A 21,085-nucleotide genomic window follows, 5' to 3' on the forward strand; every position below is an offset into this window, starting at 1 on the left:
TTTGAAGTCGTACCTGCAGTAATTTATCTCTCTCCAATGAGGCAGCACATCCCAATCCAGGCACCTCTCACACCACCACCAAACCTTCCATACGTGAACCTTTTGTGCAGACAGAACTCATCATATCCAAAATAAAGACTCCAATATATTTTTCTAAAATCTCAGAATTAAGCATATCACTACTCTAAGAATAGGGGTCCTGTTTATCTATGGGTTGGCATCCTCTCTAGGCGTCTAATGTTTGAGGTCTCTCTCATGCTCTTCTGGAATTTTATTTTGGCTCTGAATTTTGTCTTAGAGTGATGAGACCAGAGGCCTTCAGAGATGCTGCTCTGGAGAGGGCATCGTGAGGCTCGCTGGGAATCCTCAGGTTCCCACATGGTGGGCTGGATGTGGGCCTCTTGGATGGCTGCATTTCCAGGCCTGGGGGGAGGGAAGCAGAGACTTGTGGTCTCTATAACTTCTAATACATTTGTCTGTCCTCCCACTCTTCCCTCACAGACCATGACAACTCACTGAGTGTGAGCATCCCTCAGCCATCCCCACTGAAGGTCCTCCTAGGGACTTCCCTCACCATCCCCTGCTACTTCATCGACCCCATGCATCCTGTGACCACTGCCCCCTCCACTGCCCCCCTCACCCCAAGAATCAAGTGGAGCCGTGTTTCCAAAGAAAAAGAGGTTGTACTCTTGGTGGCCACCGAAGGACAGGTTCGAGTCAACAGCTTCTACCAAGACAAGGTGTCACTCCCCAACTATCCAGCCATCCCCAGCGATGCCACCTTGGAAATCCAGAACCTTCGCTCCAATGACTCTGGAATCTATCGATGTGAGGTGATGCATGGCATCGAGGACAGCGAAGCCACCCTGGAGGTCATAGTAAAAGGTGAAGGGCCTCCCACTGGGACACCATGTTGCCTGTAGAAAGAACTAGAATGATGTCCTCAGCAGTGTGGACCTTGGTGACTAGCTCTCGCTCTCTCTCAGTCCCTCTGCATACCCATTTTCTCCTTATCGCCCCTACTGTGGGACTGACTGGCAAATGCTGTTCTCTGTGGGATTGGGACTCTAGGAGTGGGGCATATAAATACATCCTGGTATTGGCAGCTTGTTTGCCAACAATCTTTCACTTGTTGGGTATATCAGTTTTTCCTTGCTGCTGTGACTGTATACCTGACAGGAGTCCATGTGAGGGAGGAAGGTGTTACTCTGGCTCACAGTTTGAGGGGATACAGTCCACTATGGTGGGGACAAGATGACAGTAGGAGTATGAGGCTGGTGATCATGCTGCATCGACAGTCAGGAGTCAGAAAGATGGATCTGAGTCCTCACCCAGCTCACTTCCTCCTTTGTCTTTTCTTCTTCTTCTTCTTCTTCTTCTTCTTCTTCTTCTTCTTCTTCTTCTTCTTCCTCCTCCTCCTCCTCCTCCTCCTCCTCCTCTTCCTCTTCTTCCTCCTCCTCCTCTTCTTCTTCTTCCTCCTCCTCCTCCCCTTCCTCCTCCTCCTCTTCCTCTTCCTCTTCTTCCTCCTCCTCCTCCTCCTCCTCCTCTTCTTCTTCTTCTTCTTCTTCTTCTTCTTCTTCTTCTTCTTCTTCTTCTTCTTCTTCTTCCACTTCACTCTGGGACCCCAGACTGTGGGATGGTACCACTTATCTCCAGTTAAGCCCTCACAGACATACCCAGAGGTGTGTCTCCTACCTCACAGCAGGCCTTCTAAATGTGCCCATTTTGTACCTAAGCATATGAGTAAATGGCACGTCTGCCGTGACCCTAGAAATGAGTGAAAGTGAGTTCCTAACACATCATCCAGGAATCTTCCCTGCCCGCTCCTCCACCCTTTATTCTCAGCTTCAGAGGCCAAAGAAATGACCAAAGATTCACTTCCTGGTCTCCTTTGTCTCTACGAGGTCTCCTTAGGATGCCCCTGAGCTGCTGGAGACCTGGAACCTTCGGTGTCTCATTCCCTGGATTGGTGGCAGGGGATGGACTAGAGGGTCCTGGGGTGACAAAAAGAAAATCACAAGGAGACAGTTATTTGCCTTCATTCCAATAACTTTTCTTATTGTCAGAATTACTATATGTGTTTTAAAAGGAATGCCTTGTGGGGGTGGTGGGTGAGCTCCCTGTTGAGGTGGTGGGGTGAGGTGGAGAGGGGACAGGGTTCCAGCAAGAGCAAACTTCAGTAGCTGAGGCTCTATTGGCAGCTGATCTGATGGCTTCTGGGGGAGGAAGTGCCAGTTTTCTTTAAGGGTACAGCCCCTGGTAGGTTGGCCACACTCCAGTAGATGGCCCCACACCCAGGAGTACACAGGCAGCACAAGTTGGACTCAGTGGGAGGGGTGGAGAGTTAGGCGTAGAGCTGGAAGAAGTCAGGGAGAGAAGTTGGGGTACATATAATCAAAATGTGTTTTAAGTATGTGTGAAATTCTCAAACTAATAAAAGTGGTTATAACAAACATTCAAGGAAGAGACCTATGTCAGCCTGGACCAGATAGTGGTCAAGGTCCCCTGGATTCTTGTCACCATTTCTCAAGGGCTTCAACAACCAGAACTCACTCCCAACCTGCTCTTCCTCTGGTCCATGTGTCCCACAGGTATTGTGTTCCACTACAGAGCTATTTCCACACGCTATACGCTGGACTTTGACCGAGCACAGCGGGCTTGTCTACAGAACAGTGCCATCATCGCCACCCCGGAACAACTGCAGGCTGCCTATGAGGATGGCTTCCACCAGTGCGATGCAGGCTGGCTGGCTGACCAGACAGTCAGGTAAGACTCCGACCCCCAAGGGGGGAAAAAACTGTCAGAGCTGAGGTCCAGGTACCAGAGGCCTAGCAGAATGAAGTAAACAATGGGATGGGACAATGACCTGCACAGAACTGGTATGAACAAGATCCGCTGGCCAGTCTAGGGTCCAGCCTTATCAACATACATACCCAGTGTCCCATCCTAGGTCCCCATTACTCACTGTCCCAGGAGAAGACAATACATGCAGTCTTATTCTGAACTCCACTACTCTCTTTGCCTGTTTTTCCTCTTGATGTTTCTTTACTTCTGGTTTGTCAGTTTTTAATTTGGAGTTTTACTTATTTCTGTTTATTGCCTTTTTATTTATATTGTCTGTTCATATATTATATATTACATTATAATACATATTATAATAATGTATTTTATATTGCATTATATATATATATATATATATATATTGCCTGTCTGTTTATATCCTTTTTTTGGTAAGACAAGACATACATACATCTAGAAACATCTTTTCTGAGTGAGTTCTAGGAACCACATGGCAAAGCAGAGCAGAGAAAGGCCTGTCTTGAGCATCCCAGTACAGTACAGTGAGCCTGTGAAGACAGACTGTTCAACCTACTTGCATCCTAAGGCTAGCTCCAAAGCCAGCCCACAGGAAAACAACTGTACAAGCTACAACAGGCTAGGGGATCTTAGGTCACAAGTTCACACAGCACTGTTACAGTTTCACCTCTGCTGTTGAGATTAAACGCTGATCAAAAGCAAGTTGGGGAGGAAAGGATTTATTCCAGCTTCTTCTTCCAGGTCACGGTCCATCCCTGAGGTAAGTGAGGGCAGAAGCACTTGGAGTTAGGAAGCATGGAAGAGTGCTGCTTGTGGCTCACAGTCTGGCTTACCCACAGGCTCATGCTCAGTTAGCTTTCTTACACATCCCAGGTCCACCTGTCATCCATGGTAGGCTGGGCTCTCCTACACTGAGCAAAGCTCAAGACCTCACAGACATGGTCACAAGCTAATCTGAACAATCCCTCAATTGAGACCCCTTCAGATGACTCTAGACTGTGTCAAGTTAACAGCTGAAGCTAACTGGGACAGGCACTCCCTACAAAAATTAGTAGATAAACAAAAAATAAATTGGACAAGAGTCTACATGTTGGCCTCAGGAAGAGCTAGGCTCAAATCCCAATCCTGGAATTTGGAAGCTGTGTGTCTGTCAACAAATCAGTTAACATTTCTGGACTTTAGTTCAAGTGTGAATAGAGTCCAGGCCCTGCTTCACTTAGTGGATGTAGACTCACGTGGTGTCAAGTAGGCACCACGGCCAAATTCAAACCAACCCATTCTTTGTTTCTGTAAATATTTTTGTGTTGAAACCTAGCCACTCGCACTTGGTTACACATTGTTTGTAGCTGCTCCATGCTGCTGCAGTGTGAATGGTCACCACAGGGACCCATGGTTCGCAAATCTCACAAAATTCTGGCCTTTTACGTGGAAAGTGTCTTTGGGGAGAGAGTGTTTGGTACCAAGAGCACTTGGTAGCAGAGGCAGCCAGACTCATGAGCAGCATTGAGACGGGAAGGGCAGCTGGCATGCAGAGCAGACGTGGACAGAGGTAGTTTTATGCCTCTGTCTCCTCCTATGGAGGCGAAGGCTACAAGAACAGTGACTTTGGGGTCCTCTCTGTTCCTAGTGTCACACTCCCACGTTGACTTCCCAACAGATACCCCATCCATACTCCCCGGGAAGGTTGCTATGGTGACAAGGACGAGTTCCCTGGAGTGAGAACCTATGGAATCCGGGACACCAACGAGACCTATGATGTGTACTGCTTTGCTGAAGAGATGGAGGGTGAGAAAGCTGGTTCCCTCCAAGATGCCTTTTTCATCCCTATCACCATGCTCACATTTGGGCTAGCTACAGAAGGCCAAGTCTGAGCCACGGCTCTCCCTCAGTCCTCTCAAGAAATGGTCTCTTGCTGGAATCCGTGCTATTCACTTTGAAGGGGGTCTCAGTGGCCACAGGCATCTGCAAACCATCTGGTGCTACCACCAAACCCCAAATTCCGAAGTTCTCTGGGACTGCCCCTCTTATCTAGGATCTAAGCATCTCTGGCCAGCCCATCCCTGACTTAAGGTCCATGGGGCCATCAAAGCTATGCTCAGGTCTGGGGTGTAGCTCAGTGGCAGACCCTGGGCTCCATCCCTGTGCACTCTGGGGCAGACACAACAGACACACAAACATACTTCCCAACTATCCTTTCTCCGCTTCCTGGGCCCCAGCTTGAAGTCCTACCCTGGGTCTTTTGTTGGGTTGTTTGAGAGAGAAACCTGGGTTGTTTCTTTCTTTCACGACGGTACTAATTTCTAACATAAAGTTGCCCTGGCCTGTAGATGACACTCCTTTCCCATCTACCTCTCTGGAAATCCTACACACTCTCTGAATAGACTCCTCCCAAGCTCCTCCACCTGGGAGAAAAGCTGGCGGTGATATACCCCACCTTTCTTACCACATGGCCACCTTCCAGTTCTCATCTCAGTAGCCAAGGCTATTAAGTAACAAGCATTTGTGTCCCCATGTTTGACTAACCCAAGACAAATACAGTCCTTTTGTCTAAGTCGCCACTGAACAAGGACACCTGTAACTACCCAATAAGTGATCAGAGACTCCTGACAACTCCACCCTATCCTCAAGCACAACCTTGCCAGATTTTAGGAAATATTGTTTAAAAGCTAGCAGGCTCCAAATTACCCTATAATGGCCTCTTTGGGTACTACTGACCCTGGTTTGGAAGGCAGTTACTCTAAGGGATCAAAAGGCAAGGTTTGCTTTTCTCATCAGAATTTGAATTTGGGATGGTTTCCTAGAAACGGTCAGTGTCTGTATTAAAGGAAAGCTCCCCTAGTGGTGGGAGGGTGAACAGCAACCACCGGGGCTTCTGATTTCATGATTGCTCCACTCCATGCTCTTCTGGAAGCTTTTTTTTTTTTTTTTTTTTTTTAAATTTGGGGGAGGAGGAGGTTCTTGTTAGGAGATTGGTGTCATCCTACCCAAAAGTTCCAAAAGGAATGGAGAGAGACAGACAAGCCGTGAGATACTAACATAGAACCAAGGATAAAAAGATAAACCTCCGAGAAAAGATGTGGACCTCTCGGGGACACGGGCAGCTTGGGATGTGAGTGAAACCCTCAACAAGTGTGATGTGTCCTTCACAGGTGAGGTCTTTTATGCTACATCCCCGGAGAAATTCACCTTCCAGGAGGCAGCCAACGAGTGCCGGAGGCTGGGGGCAAGGTTGGCCACCACGGGCCAGCTCTACCTGGCCTGGCAGGGCGGAATGGACATGTGCAGCGCTGGCTGGCTGGCGGACCGCAGTGTACGCTACCCCATCTCCAAGGCTCGGCCCAACTGCGGAGGCAACCTCCTGGGTGTAAGGACTGTCTATCTGCACGCCAACCAGACAGGCTATCCTGATCCCTCATCCCGCTATGACGCCATCTGTTACACAGGTGGGGCTGGGGATGAAGGTGGGAAGGGGGTTCTCACCACTGAAATCAGATCCCAATAAGGTCTTGGGAAGGGATCACCAAGTTCCTGAACCCCATATTTTTTATCCTGTCTTCAGTTTTCACTGCTTCTTAATGTAGAAACAATGGAGTCACGATGTATCCAGCCCTGTTTTATCAGATCCACACCGAACAGAGTTTAAAGTATATGCTTCTGAGCCGCTGCTTTCTTGGGTTTGAATCCCAGCTCACATACAATGGCGGCTCATTTCCTATTTTACTTCTACAGCCTAGGCATACTGAAAAGGGACACCCTCACTCCCAAAAGCCTCTCTTCTCTTTTTGATAATCTGACCACTCTTTGGAAGTATCACCTTCATGAATATTCTCTTTATTAATAACTACCTGATGTCTGCCAGCCCCTCATTTGTCGGGGACTTTAAGGCAGGCAGTTATCCAACATGCCTGCATCCATTACACAAAGCGTCTCTGCAAGATTCCCTTCCTCACCAATTCACATTGTCCCATGGGACACAGAGAAGGCAAAGTAGCGGCTGGTGGGGAGGCAGAAATAGGAACTGGTTTTATTTGATAAGCAGTGAGTTGATCAACATACCATGAGTAGCCTAGTGCTTCTACAAATGCAGCCAACCTCAGACTCTTATTAATAATTTAATTGCATCTATACTGGATAGGTGCAGAATTTGTCTTCCCATCGTTACTCAAACAATACACTGTAACAGCTATGGAAATGGTGCATACACTCTATGAGAAATTATAAGCTACCAAAAAAATGACATAAGATTCCAGCAGTGGCCCAGAAGTTATATAAGGGACTCTAGCATCCACAGAGTTTGGCATTTGTGGGAGGTTTGGAACCATCCCGAGGGAAAGGAAGAGCCACAGAATTCAAATACCTGAGGCCCTTATGGTGGGCAGGACCAGGTGCCTGGCTCCAGCCAAATAGAAGGAAATGGGGCACATTCAGTTCTCATTCCCTCAAAACAGCCCTAAGCTAAGCACTAAAGCCTGTCATTGCCTCCTGTTCCAGGTGAAGACTTTGTAGACATCCCAGAAAACTTCTTCGGAGTGGGTGGTGAAGACGACATCACCATCCAGACGGTGACCTGGCCTGACTTGGAGCTGCCCCTGCCCCGTAATATCACTGAGGGAGAAGCCCGGGGCAATGTGATCCTCACTGCAAAGCCCATCTTTGGCTTGTCCCCCACTATCTCAGAGCCTGGGGAGGCCTTCACACTTGCCCCTGAAGTGGGGACCACAGCCTTCCCTAAGGCTGAGGAGAGAACTGAAGAAGCCACCAGGCCCTGGGGCTTTCCTGGGGAAGCCACTGGTGGGCCGGACTCTGCCACTGCCTTCGCCAGTGAGGATCTGGTGGTGCGAGTGACCATCTCCCCAGGTGCAGCTGAAGTCCCTGGTCAGCCCCACTTGCCAGGGGGTAAGTACGCTCCCAAGGAACAGGCAAGGCAATTATGTCTACTCTTTGGTCACAGGGCATTAACCTCAGATGAAGTCACCTGTGGAAAATAGGCTCTCTATCAAGCAGAAGAAAGCACCATGTGGTTTACCACAAAATAGACCCACTTGAAAACCATTGCTCCTAGTGACCCCATGGCCTTGCCTGGTCTTGCCCTCCCACCAGGATAGAAAATCAACCAAGTTTAATGAACAGGCTGAGTGCAGCTGTCCTGAGGGAGCGGTGACCTGACAGTGCCTCGCAATCCTAAATAACTGAGGAAGGGGGGAGTTAAAAGGAGAAAGGTATTTCGTGATGCATGAAAATTATGTAGTGAAAATACATTCAAATTTCAGTGCCCTTGAATAGAGTTTGATTGTATCAGAGCCACATCCACTGGTTTAAGACTTTGTCTGTTGCTAATTTAGGTCAGTTGTGGCTGAGTTAACCACTTGAATGAAATCACACTGTCCCACAAAGCCTGTTCTAGAGACTAGGTGTGATGCTACACACCTGCACCCCAGAATGGAAGGGTGAGGCAGGGGAGTTTTGAGTTCAAGGCTAGTCTGGTTGATATAGCAAGATTCTATCTCAAGAAGAAGGAGTTGGAGGAGAAGGAAAAGAAGAAGAAAGGCCTGATATAGTTATCTGGTTCTCTCTGGAAAACACTTGCAGCTCTTAGGTTAGGTGGGTGATGTTCCTATACCAGGGGAAGGGATGTTACTCAGCACAGAGACCAGCTGATCCCCAAATGCAAATCTACATTCTGGTATAGGGTCTTGATGGTGTCCCCACCTGGGATGACACATTCATCTTGAGAGCCATGATTCTCATGATATCACCAAGTAAAACCTCAGGTGGAATTGCCCAGATCTATTTATTATGTCTAAACAAAGGAGCTAAGCTTAGAACAGACCGCATGAGCATCTGTCTTACCTCCGTTTCTTTCTCCCCTCTCCTCTCCCCACAGGAGTTGTATTCCACTATCGCCCAGGTTCCACCAGATACTCTCTGACATTCGAGGAGGCACAGCAGGCCTGCATGCACACTGGAGCAGTGATTGCCTCCCCTGAGCAGCTCCAGGCTGCCTATGAGGCAGGCTATGAGCAGTGTGATGCTGGCTGGCTGCAGGACCAGACTGTCAGGTAAAAGACAAGCTTGCCATTCCCAGCCCCAACCAAGAAGCTCCCAGCCTGACACAACACCTAGGACATTGTGGGGGGCACCCAGCATTTTGTGTACTAGTAAGGGGTAAAATATGCCTTTCCTTCCCCTGAGACAGCCCCTCAACCCCTTTCCCATCCTCTTTCACAGATATCCCATTGTGAGCCCACGGACTCCATGTGTAGGTGACAAGGACAGCAGCCCGGGAGTCAGGACCTATGGTGTACGCCCGTCATCAGAAACCTATGATGTCTACTGCTACGTGGACAAGCTTGAGGGTACAGGCCATATTATTGCATTCCTAGACCAGCAGGGACTAAGGGAAAGTCACAGAAGGGAGGGATAGAATTGTCACCACCCACCCTGGCCTCCTCCCACACAGTTTTCCAGGCAGAAAGCAGGCCCACCCCTCACCTCTTTCAATTCAAGGTTCTTCTCTCCTCCAAAGGCTCATATGATTTCCCCCTTGTGTTGTAGTTTGACATTGGTCCTTCAGAAAGCCATGAGTTCAGTGGCTAAATTGATCAATTGATTATAAATAAATGTTAGACAGCCCCTCCCAGTGCCCATGAACAAGTCAAAGGCCCTGAGAAGTCCTGCTTAAAACCTCTTTAACTCTCTGCAACTCAGCATTGCCCAAGCTTATTCAACTACAGACCTGCTTTGTCTCATTTCTTTTCATTGCCATGAACGTCACCAAATTGCCTCTCCACTGAGCCCAATTTGGAAAATGCCAGTGTTCTGGAAAAGTTTAACTATGGCCACACACTTAACCTCAGTTCCCTCATCTATAAAACATGTCTGCTTAAAACTCATATTAGAAGATCTTCTGAGTATTAGTAGAGACACATTAAAAAGTGCCTGGCACAATGAATGCTGGGTAGATATGAGCTTCCATCTCCCTAACCCAGACTGGGCCCTGGGTGATGTGTGGGTAGTGAAGCCCCAAAGGAATGAGAATCAGGTCCACAGCAGTCACTGAGCTCCATGAGAAAACAGAGGGTTAAAAGTGCTTGGGGGACTGGGGTTGCCAGCTGAACCACCACTGTTAGCCAAGGGAAGTGGGCATAGGTGTGAATGGAGAACCTAAAAAGGGGGGGTCTTGGAGGTAGAAGCTAATTGATTAGCTTGGCCTAGCTCAGTTGTGGCATGGTCTTCCTTTAGTAAGGGATGTCCCAAGACCCAGGCAATTCCTACTCAGTTCAGAGTGGAGAAGCTGGTCTCTATTGCCCAGGATCCCAAGAGGTCTAAGGGTGTTGCCTTGGGGCTGGAGGGGGTGACTGAGTAAGGCTGGGGACTATTGGAGTATTGCCACATACTCCTATATGGTGAATATGAACAGCCCTGGTGAGCAGGGTGAGGGTTCCAGGAGCTCTGCCCCAGAGCAGGGGGAACAGGACTATGACACACATGAATCCTCACGTGGCCATTGCCTCTGTCCCCAGGGGAAGTGTTCTTCGCCACACGCCTCGAGCAGTTCACCTTCCAGGAAGCGCAGGCCTTCTGTGCAGCTCAAAATGCTACCCTGGCCTCCACTGGCCAGCTCTATGCCGCCTGGAGCCAGGGCCTGGACAAGTGCTATGCTGGCTGGCTGGCAGATGGCACCCTCCGATACCCCATCGTCACCCCTCGGCCTGCCTGTGGTGGGGACAAACCGGGCGTGAGAACTGTCTACCTCTACCCCAACCAGACCGGCCTCCCTGACCCACTGTCCAAGCACCATGCCTTCTGCTTCCGAGGTACTATGGTCACCCCTTCTGCCTGGGGGGGGGGGGTCGCTTACAGCTTCCTCTATAAACAGTGACAAATGGTCCCTACTTCAAAGGGAGTTACATACAAATATTAATTGGGGTAGTGTATGTGAAACACTCCATACATGTTTATGTGTAATGTTACATACTGTTTTATTTGTATGTTCTTGTCAATTTTCTTCTACTTGTAAATATCTTTGTAATAAGTGTAATCAAATAAGTCTGGTGTCCTCTGTCAAGCACCGGCCAGCTACATGCTTAATTGACCCACACTGTGAGGCGCTACCACTATAATATCAGCCGTCCTTACCAGTTAGACAGTTGAGAGCGACGTGCTAGGCTCTGATTGGTTCAATTCTCACAGCATCCCTATAGGGTAACAGTGTACCCACCAGAATGGAGATTGTAGACTAGTCTGAACTGTGGCTTCAACATAACACATCAAACTGAGTGTCCGTACAACTTCTTATGAATCTGGGATTACTTTAATTTTTTACCGTTTTTAATTATGAGGATGGGGCGGACATATGTGCATGTGAGTGTGGGTGCCCTTGGAAGCCACAGGCATCAGACACCCAAGGAGGCGAATTTCAGGTGGTTGTGAGATTCAAACTCAGGTACTCTGTGAGAGGCATACATACACTTAACCACTGAACCATCTCACGAGGCCAAAGGATTCCTTTTAACTAAAGGCCTCCAAGTTTCTCTGTCTTAGAGGGACACCTTTTCACTTTACTATTGTTTGGGTTTTGAGAGTCTCACGTAGCCAAGGCTGGCCTCGAACTCCTGATCCTCCTGCCTTTACTTCTTAGCATTCTGATTACAGGCATGTGATATGACACCATGACTGGTGACAGGAGGAGCCTTATTTTTTTTAAATGTGTATAATTTTTTAATTAAATACTTAAAATTAACATACACAGCATTATATTTCACTACACATTATCTTTTTCTGATTGCCTTTTTTTTATTAAAAATTATTATCATTTATTTTGATCATATTTTTCTCCTCCCAGGTCCTCCTCAACTCCCTACCCACCTGACTTTATGTTTATTCTCTCTTTAAAAAAAAAAGAATGAATGAAACAATAGAACTGGTAGGACTGGAGACATGACTCAGTGATTAAGAGCACTGGCTGCTTGCTCTTCCAAAGGACCAGGGTTCAATTCTCAGCACCCACATGGCAGCTCACAACTGTCTGTAACTCCAGTTTCAGGGTGTTCACACAGATATATTTGCAGACAAAACCCCAACACACATAAAATAAAGTAAAAAAAAATAAATAAATGAACAAACAATAGAACACTGCTAAAATGAAAATCAAAGCAAAGAAGCCGAAGATCAATAAGACAAACAAATCCCAAAATAAAGCACAATGTCTCTTTAAACCTTCAGGATTACCACAGCTTTGAAGGTAGCTTGTGCTAAATAGAAACATGCTATCTCAAAAAAAAAAGTGAAGAAATTAATTAAAACCCAAAAGTTCATTTAAGAGGGCCAATCCCCTCCCAGGGGAGTTACTGATGCCCTCGTCCCAGACTCGGTCATTACAGTGGGCATTAGAGGTTAAACCAGTACACCTCCTAGTAAACTTCTAACCATGACTTCCACCACCCACCCAAGGCCTTCAGTGGACTCGAGCCTCATTTTTGCTTGTTTGTCTGTTTGTTTTAAGACAGGGTCTCATTATGTAGCCCTGGATGTCCTAGAACTTGCTATGTAGAACAGACTGGCCTCGAACTCATGGAGATCTGCCTGCCTCTGCCTCCCAAGTGCTGAGATTAAAGGCATGCCAGGCTTTAAACCTTTGTCACTCTATAGAGAAGTCTGGCCTCCCCGACCTCCTCCAGGTTGCTGGCTTCCCCTAAATCAGAAATTACCCCTAGTCTGAATCCTGCCCACTGCAAATGCTATGATGGCTGTGTGGAATCTAAAGATAAGCTCCCTGTTTAGGGAACTGACACTCAGAACCTAGTGGACAGGATCATGACAAATCTTGAACTGAGAGATTTGCCCATTGACCTTGAGCAAGTCACAGTAATAAGTTACCACTTGTTAGATGGAATTTCTTCTCTGTTAAGGTAAAATATATTTATAAGCATAAAGGTTTTAGGTCCAGCATATATAATAGATGGTGGGGAAGAGATACCCGAGAACACTCTGTCCTAAGCTGCTGGGGTAGCAGATACTTGGTGCCATTATCCAGTAAACACAAATGCCAAACAGCTGTCTCAATGACTTAGAGATTGGGGTGGGTTAGCAAGGTTCTTGTACAGCCCAGGTGTACCTCAGGGTCCCCTTACTCCTCTGTCCCTGAAGGGCAAAGCAGAATGGACTCCGGTCAAGGGGCAGAACCTCACCTCCCACATCTTCTACAGGTGTGTCAGTGGCACCCTCTCCAGGAAAAGAAGGTGGTACACCCACATCACCCTCTGACATAGAGGACTGGATTGTCACACGGGTGGGGCCTGGTGTGGATGCTGTCCCCTTGGAGCCAGAGACAACAGAAGTGCCATATTTCATCACTGAGCCAGAAAAACAGACTGAGTGGGAGCCAGCCTACACCCTAGTGGGCACATCCCCACTGCCAGGTGGGTATAGCTGGGCCCTGGGGCATGCCCTGAAGCCATCTACACTAGCCCCACATTCCTGCCTACTATGAAATGCTCAGGTGAGGGTGGGAGTCTGGGAAGGGTGGGGCTGGAACTCACTATATAGCCCAGGTATGTCTTGAACTTGGAATCCCCCCAGCTCCCGCCTCAGCCTCCTAAGTAGAGACAGGTCTTTACCACCAAACCCAGATATAAGCTGTATTGAAAATACCAACAAAAACAAGGCAAGCGGGGATGTGACCACGTTTCAAACGGTGGGATGTTTTGACTTGCCCTACTTTTCAGGCCCTCCGTAACAGGGACCTCAGCTTGAAAACCAAGGCATCTTTATAAACAGCACTGCCTGGCCCTGCTGTCCTGGAGATGGGTTCTTCCTCTCTAACAGTACCAGCATCGCCAGGAGGGCTTGTGCAAACAGTCCCTAAGCCGGAACAGCCAGCTTCTCTATCAGCGTTGGACTCTGTTAGGGGCTCGGAATTAGATTGTGGACCAAGACCCTAGTAGCCCACATATGAAACCCATGAGTTGGATACAATAGACAATATGGAAGCACTTGAAGGGAGAACTTGTTTTTTTTCAGGGATAGTGCCCCCCACCCCTGCCACTTACAGTGGGTAACACAGATGTTGGCCCTTGGAGTCTCAAGGTCTGTTCCAGAGGCAGAGACAGAGCCTTCAGGGCTCTCACCTCCAGAGGGCAGCCTGCTAACTGTGGGTGTGCGGGACCAGGGGACTTCACTATCTCCTGAGGCTGATCCACTTTCTACAGGCAGGCCTGAGCTCACTGTGGGGCTGCGGCCACTAGAAGCACAGTTCATATAGCCTGTGACCCTGAGACTATAAAGGGAGCTTCCCAGGCCATTCTCCTTCCTTTAATTTTCTTCCCTTTCTCCCTCTCTCCTTCCATCTCCTCCTCCTGCATTCCTCTCTCTCCTTTCTACCTCCTTTGTCATAATACTTAAAGCACATTCCTTAGGCATCGCCTGACACTTGCCCAATACTCGTAAAAGGCATTTTCTGTTGAAGGGAGGGAGTTCAGGTCCATGTATGACTTTGAAATGGAGCAGAGGTCACGAGTCCACACTTCACCTTGGCTTCCTTCTTTTCTCCAGGAATCCTTCCCACATGGCATCCCACCATCCCAGCAGTAGAGGAACACACCGAAAGCCCCTTTGCCTCTGAAGAGCCCTCTGCCTCAGAAGTTCCATCTGCCTCAGAGGAGCCATACACACCTTCACTCACAGTGCCAAGCACGACAGAGCTGCCGGGCTCAGGGGAGGCATCAGGAGCACCTGACCTCAGTGGTGACTTCACAGGCAGCGGAGACACTTCAGGACGCCTTGACTCCAGTGGGCAGCCATCAGGAGGCAGTGAAAGTGGACTTCCCTCAGGTGACCTGGACTCCAGTGGCCTCAGCCCCACAGTGAGCTCAGGCCTGCCTGTAGAAAGTGGATCAGCCTCGGGAGATGGTGAAGTCCCCTGGTCCCACACACCCACAGTTGGCAGGCTGCCCTCTGGAGGTGAGAGCCCTGAAGGTTCTGCCTCAGCCTCTGGAACAGGAGACCTTAGCGGGCTGCCTTCAGGAAGGGAAATTACAGAAACTTCTGCTTCTGGAGCAGAAGAAATCAGCGGGCTTCCTTCTGGAGGAGACGGTCTAGAAACTTCTACCTCTGGAGTAGATGATGTCAGTGGAATTCCTACTGGAAGAGAAGGTCTAGAGACTTCTGCCTCTGGAGTAGATGACCTCAGTGGGCTTCCTTCTGGAGAAGGTTCAGAAACATCTACCTCTGGAATAGAGGACATCAGTGTACTTCCAACTGGAGGAGAAAGTCTAGAAACTTCTGCTTCTGGAGTGGGAGACTTGAGTGGACTTCCCTCAGGAGGAGAAAGTCTAGGAACATCTGCTTCAGGTGCAGAGGATGTCACCCAGCTTCCTACTGAAAGAGGAGGTCTAGAGACTTCTGCCTCTGGAATAGAGGACATCACTGTGCTTCCTACTGGAAGAGAAAGTCTAGAAACTTCTGCCTCTGGAGTAGAGGATGTCAGTGGACTTCCTTCTGGAAGAGAAGGTCTAGAGACTTCTGCCTCTGGAATAGAGGACATTAGTGTGTTCCCTACTGAAGCAGAAGGCCTAGAAACTTCTGCCTCTGGGGGATATGTTAGTGGGATTCCTTCTGGAGATGGTACAGAAACCTCTGCTACTGGAGTAGAGGGTGTGAGTGGTCTTCCTTCTGGAGGAGAGGGTCTAGAAATTTCTACCTCTGGAGAGGAAGATCTTGGTCTTTCTACTAGAGATAGTCTAGAGACATCTGCTTCAGGAGTAGATGTTACTGGGTTTCCTTCTGGAAGAGGGGACCCAGAGACCTCTGTTTCTGGGGTAGGTGGTGACCTCAGTGGACTTCCTTCTGGAAAAGAAGGCCTAGAGACCTCAGCTTCTGGATCTGAGGACCTTAGTGGCTTGCCTTCTGGAAAAGAAGACTTGGTAGGGTCTGCTTCTGGAGCCTTGGACTTTGGCAAGCTACCTTCTGGAACTCTAGGAAGTGGCCAAACTCCAGAAGCAAGTGGCCTTCCCTCTGGATTTAGTGGTGAGTATTCTGGCGTGGACATCGGAAGTGGCCCTTCCTCTGGTCTCCCTGACTTTAGTGGACTTCCATCTGGCTTCCCAACTGTCTCCCTTGTGGACAGTACCTTAGTGGAAGTGATCACAGCCACCACTGCCAGTGAGCTGGAAGGAAGGGGGACCATTGGCATCAGTGGTGCAGGAGAAGTATCAGGGCTGCCCCTCGGTGAATTGGACAGTAGTGTGGACATTAGTGGTCTCCCTTCAGGAACTGAACTCAGTGGTCAAGCATCTGGATCTCCTGATATCAGTGGAGAAACATCTGGATTTTTTGATGTTAGTGGACAGCCATTTGGATCTTCTGGCAGCAGTGAGGGAACATCTGGGATTCCTGAAGTCAGTGGGCAGCCATCAGGGATTCCTGACACCACTGAGACATCTGGAGTGACTGAGCTTAGTGGACTGTCCTCTGGACAACCAGATGTTAGTGGAGAGGGGTCTGGAATTCTCTTTGGCAGTGGCCAGTCCTCTGGCATAACATCTGTGAGTGGAGAAACCTCTGGGCTTTCCGATCTCAGTGGGCAGCCCTCCGGGTTCCCAGTGTTCAGCGGAACGTCACCCGGAACCCCTGACCTGGCTTCAGGCACCATGAGTGGCAGCGGGGATTCTTCTGGCATTACATTTGTGGACACCAGTTTTGTTGAAGTGACCCCTACTACATTTAAAGAAGAAGAGGGGTTAGGATCTGTGGAACTCAGTGGCTTCCCTTCTGGAGAGACAGATCTGTCTGGCACATCTGGGACAGTGGATGTCAGTGGACAATCTTCTGGAGCAATCGATTCCAGTGGATTCACATCCCCCACTCCAGAATTCAGTGGCCTCCCAAGCGGAGAAGCTGAGGTCAGTGGAGAACTCTCTGGAGTTGAGACTGGGAGCAGCTTACCCTCAGGAGCATTTGATGGCAGTGGACTTGTCTCAGGTTTCCCTACTGTGTCTCTTGTAGACAGAACTTTGGTGGAATCTATAACCCAGGCTCCTACTGCTCAAGAAGCTGGAGAAGGACCTTCGGGCATTTTGGAATTCAGTGGTGCCCATTCTGGAACACCAGACCTATCTGGGGACCTTTCTGGGTCTTTGGACCTAAGCACATTGCAGTCTGGGCAGATGGAACCCAGCACAGAACCACCAAGCTCTCCGTATTTTAGTGGAGACTTTTCTAGCACCACTGACCTAAGTGGAGAATCCATAGCTTCCGCAACTGGCAGTGGGGAAAGCTCAGGGCTTCCGGAAGTCACTTTAATCACTTCAGAGTTAATGGAGGGTGTGACTGAACCAACTGTTTCCCAAGAACTTGGCCATGGTCCTTCTATGACATATACTCCCCGGCTCTTTGAGGCCAGTGGAGAAGCCTCAGCATCTGGGGATCTTGGTGGAGCTGTAACAAACTTCCCCGGGTCTGGGTCTAGCATAGAAACTTCAGTCCCAGAAGCCAGCAGTGACCCATCTGCTTACCCTGAGGCTGGAGTGGGAGTGTCTGCTGCCCCTGAGACCAGCAGTAAATTGTCTGAGTTCCCAGATCTGCATGGAATCACCTCTGCCTTCCATGAAGCAGATCTGGAGATGACGACTCCAGGCACAGAAGTGAGCAGTAACCCATGGACCTTTCAGGAAGGCACCGGGGAGGGATCAGCTGCTCCAGAAGTGAGTGGAGAATCTAGTACTACCTCCGACATAGACACAGGGGCTTCAGGTGTGCCTTCTGCCACGCCCATGGCTTCTGGAGACAGGACTGAAATCAGTGGAGAATGGTCTGATCACACCTCAGAGGTGAACGTTGCCATCAGCACCACCATCTCAGAGTCCGAGTGGGCTCAGCCTACCCAGTACCCTACAGAGACACTTCAAGAAATCGAGTCCCCAAGTACCTCATACTCAGGAGAAGAGACCCAAACAGGAGAAACAACCATGTCCCTGACAGACGCCCCCACCCTCTCTTCTCCAGAAGGGTCAGGGGAAACAGAGTCAACTGCTGCAGGTATGGGGGTTATTTTCTCTTTAAATGTGTTTGGGATGTAGGCAAGTGTAATCCAGAAGGAGGCAGGATAACTTTCAAGTTCAAGGCTCAGCTGGACAGCGTCAGATAATACTCCAACTCCCTCTGAGCCTTATCCATGAAGTGAGAACAGTACCCGAGAAGACTGAGTAGGCTATAGATGTGAACAAAGCAAGCACTGAGCGTCACGCTGTGTTCACAGCATGGCCTTGTGAAGATGACTGACTTCCTTCCACTGGGGTTAGGTCCCATGAACACTCACGTGTGGATGTCGCCATCTATGCTTGACACAGAGAGAAAGTACCTATTTAGGTAGTGAGAGAAATTATGTTTGCGAGCCTGTTCCCAAGTAAATGTGAGATGAAAGAGTACATCTGCTAGTGGCATTTATGTCCAAATATTTAATGTAGGGCTAAAACCTGCACAATTTAAGGGACTATGAAGTCTCACTTTGGCTCTGTCATGACTCTAGACTCTGTGTCCCAACCCATCCCAGGCCACCAGGACTTCCCTGTGCTGTTCCAGCACCTCACCTCCACCCTCTCTCAGCCACCAAGCTCCTGCAGCTTTAGATTTGGGGGGCATCTTGGTCCTTCCGATGCACTGGGACAGTCTTCATAATCAGAGAAAAAGTATCCCACATACTGGGGACTGAGGGAACAGGAAGGCAGAACTTCAAGGAGTGAGCTGACTCTAACCCATCCTCAAGGACTTGGAGCATTTAATCACCTGGCTATGGGAGCTCAGAGGCTGTTCTGGTCTCTAGGCAGCTGGATTCTTGACACTTATTCTCTAGGTTCCTTATAGAGGAGCCCTGTGGCACAGAGACATACCTGGAAACATGCTTTGGGCCCACTAGCCACAAAGGCAATCACTATGACACAGGGGAGCTCTCATTAGCTATGAGGGGCCAGGCAGGTGCTAGATAGACTGACTCCTGAGTCTCCAGAGAGAGAGTCATGCAGAAGCAGCCTCTCTCTCATAAAGGCAGGGTCTCTCATAAAGGAGCTTTACTCCTGGGACACATTCAAAAATGAAGAAATGAACCCAAGGAGAAATCCAACTAGATTTACCTGCTAGCCAGTTCCTAAGCCTCAGCAGGCTTTGCATCAGACCCAGAAGACTCTGTATTCTTAGATATTAATATCCAAGCATATTAACACCTCACCATATAGTACAGCCTCGTACATAGGGAACATGCGTCATACTTAGCAGACACATAGTAAATACATGTGTGTACAGACAGTACAGACTCTCTACCCACTCTTCCCTTGCTGGGGTCACTCTCTACAGATCAGAACCTAAAGGCATCTAACCCCAAGGACAGAGAATGTGGACTTTCCTTCCCACCACGAAGCTTTAATGGCCATGTGGCCAAGTCCCTCCTCACCTGGTCACACCATTCTCAGTAATTCTTTCCAACCTGTAAAAGTTACAAGCAAGACTTGTTACCACAGTTGGGCATAATGGTGCACACCTGTAATCCTAGCTCTTAGGGAAGGAGGGGGAGGCCAGCCTCAGATACATAGTGAGATTCTGGCAAGGGTTTGGGGGAGGGGAACAGAATGGACCTCAGCAGCCCTAAAATTAGTAAAAGTAGCAATAGAATTTATTCTTTATTCTTCCCAGGAGAGTGGCTCTTATCTACAACCCCAGTCCTAGCACTCAGGAGGCTGAGGCAGGAGGATTTCCAAGAGTTCCAGGACAGCCTGAGCTATAAAGTGAGACACTGTCTCAAGACAAAAGAAAAGAGGGAAGGAAGAAAATAAAAGGGAGACTTTAGCAATCTGCATAGGAACAGCCTTCCTGGCTACCTGTATCTCTCTTACTCAACTGCTCAGATCTTCCCAAGAGCAATGAGTATCAGGATGCCACATTATTTCTATATTTGAGTATCCAGGGGGTCCTCTCCAAGGAGAGGAACTGGATTTAGTCCTAAGAGAAAACATTCAGTAGTAACTGCCACCTGGCTTAGTCGGTATCCTGTCCATAAACAAGTTCTTGATACATTAGGAACCAGTACTTTTGATGTAGGAATAAATTTCTAAAACTTTGTGTGGTTATGCATGCCTATTATTCTAGTACTTAGAAGACTGAGGCAGGAAGAGCAGAAGTTCAAAGTCATCCTGGGCTACATAGTAAGTTGAAGCCAGCCTAGGATAAATTATACCCAATCTCAAAATAGATATGATGATGGTGATGGTGATGATGGTGGTGGTGGTGGTGGTGGTGGTGGTGATGGTGGTGGTGGTGGTGGTGGTGGTGGTGATAAACATTAGTGTCATGAATGCTCAGGTTCTTTATCTGGTCCAGTTAAAAATCAGCAGCCACAGGGCTGGTAAAGTGGCTCAGCAGGTAAAGGCATTTGCTGCCAAACCTGACCACATGAGTTCAATCCCCAGGACCCACAGTAGAAGGAAATAACCAACCCGACAAGGTGTCTGTCCTCTGACCTTCACACTCACACCACAGCAAGCACCTGCCCCTACTCCACACACACTAATTAATTAAATGTAATAAAAGCCGCCTTGTTACTGGTAGTGCCCACACGAAGTACGCTTCTGACTGGGACCTCCATTTTGATGCGGCTTAGTATCACCTGAGAAGCTCCCAAGATGGCTGCTGCCTGGGCTCCACACCAGGCTGCTCTGAGGCTGTTGGTCTGGAGAGGAACTCCACCATTGGCGCCTTTTCAAAAGTCTTTTGAAAAAAAAATTAACTACTCCAGTGGTTATAAAATGTAGCCATGGTTGAAAAATACTGCTTTAACCAGATTTCACATTGGTTCTCACCGTGCATCCATGCTGGTCTCATAGCAACCCTCCTTGCCTCAGCCTCTTGAGGGTTGAAATCACAGCTGTGAAGCACGACACCCAACAAGTAGATATAGCGATTTATAATATAATAATAGATATAATGACATATACCTCCATGACTTCATTTCACCAAAAAGTTCATCGGCAGTTATTAACTCTTTCAACCAGCAACTAGCTAAATTGAAAAAGCAGCCTACTGAAGATACATTTAAGATCAGCTTTTAAAATAGAGCAGTCTTGAAATGCGTAAGTAGCAATACCCTACATTTAAGTGTAAAGATCATTCTTTTAAAGTGCAAATTGATGTTGATAAAGACATATTTATAATCTCTCTCTCTCTCTCTCTCTTCTCTTCTCTTCTCTTCTCTTCTCTTCTCTTCTCTTCTCTTCTCTTCTCT

General features: G+C 48.3%; 1 protein-coding gene across 2 annotated transcripts in view; it reads left to right on the top strand.

The window, feature by feature from the left end:
• The window catches only part of Acan (aggrecan), a 64,200-nt gene that overhangs the window by 32,420 nt on the left and 10,695 nt on the right, over positions 1-21,085 (top strand). For both annotated transcript variants that reach the window (XM_028754847.1, XM_028754848.1), the window contains exons 3-12: positions 502-885; positions 2,592-2,766; positions 4,475-4,602; positions 5,967-6,260; positions 7,309-7,713; positions 8,702-8,876; positions 9,046-9,173; positions 10,341-10,634; positions 13,026-13,238; positions 14,371-17,853. In XM_028754847.1, coding sequence (XP_028610680.1) covers positions 502-885; positions 2,592-2,766; positions 4,475-4,602; positions 5,967-6,260; positions 7,309-7,713; positions 8,702-8,876; positions 9,046-9,173; positions 10,341-10,634; positions 13,026-13,238; positions 14,371-17,853 — 5,679 coding nt within the window. The remainder of the gene's footprint in view (positions 1-501; positions 886-2,591; positions 2,767-4,474; positions 4,603-5,966; positions 6,261-7,308; positions 7,714-8,701; positions 8,877-9,045; positions 9,174-10,340; positions 10,635-13,025; positions 13,239-14,370; positions 17,854-21,085) is intronic.

This window comes from Grammomys surdaster, unplaced genomic scaffold (assembly GCF_004785775.1).
Source record: "Grammomys surdaster isolate TR1022 unplaced genomic scaffold, NIH_TR_1.0 126036, whole genome shotgun sequence".
Taxonomy (NCBI): Eukaryota; Metazoa; Chordata; class Mammalia; order Rodentia; family Muridae; genus Grammomys; species Grammomys surdaster.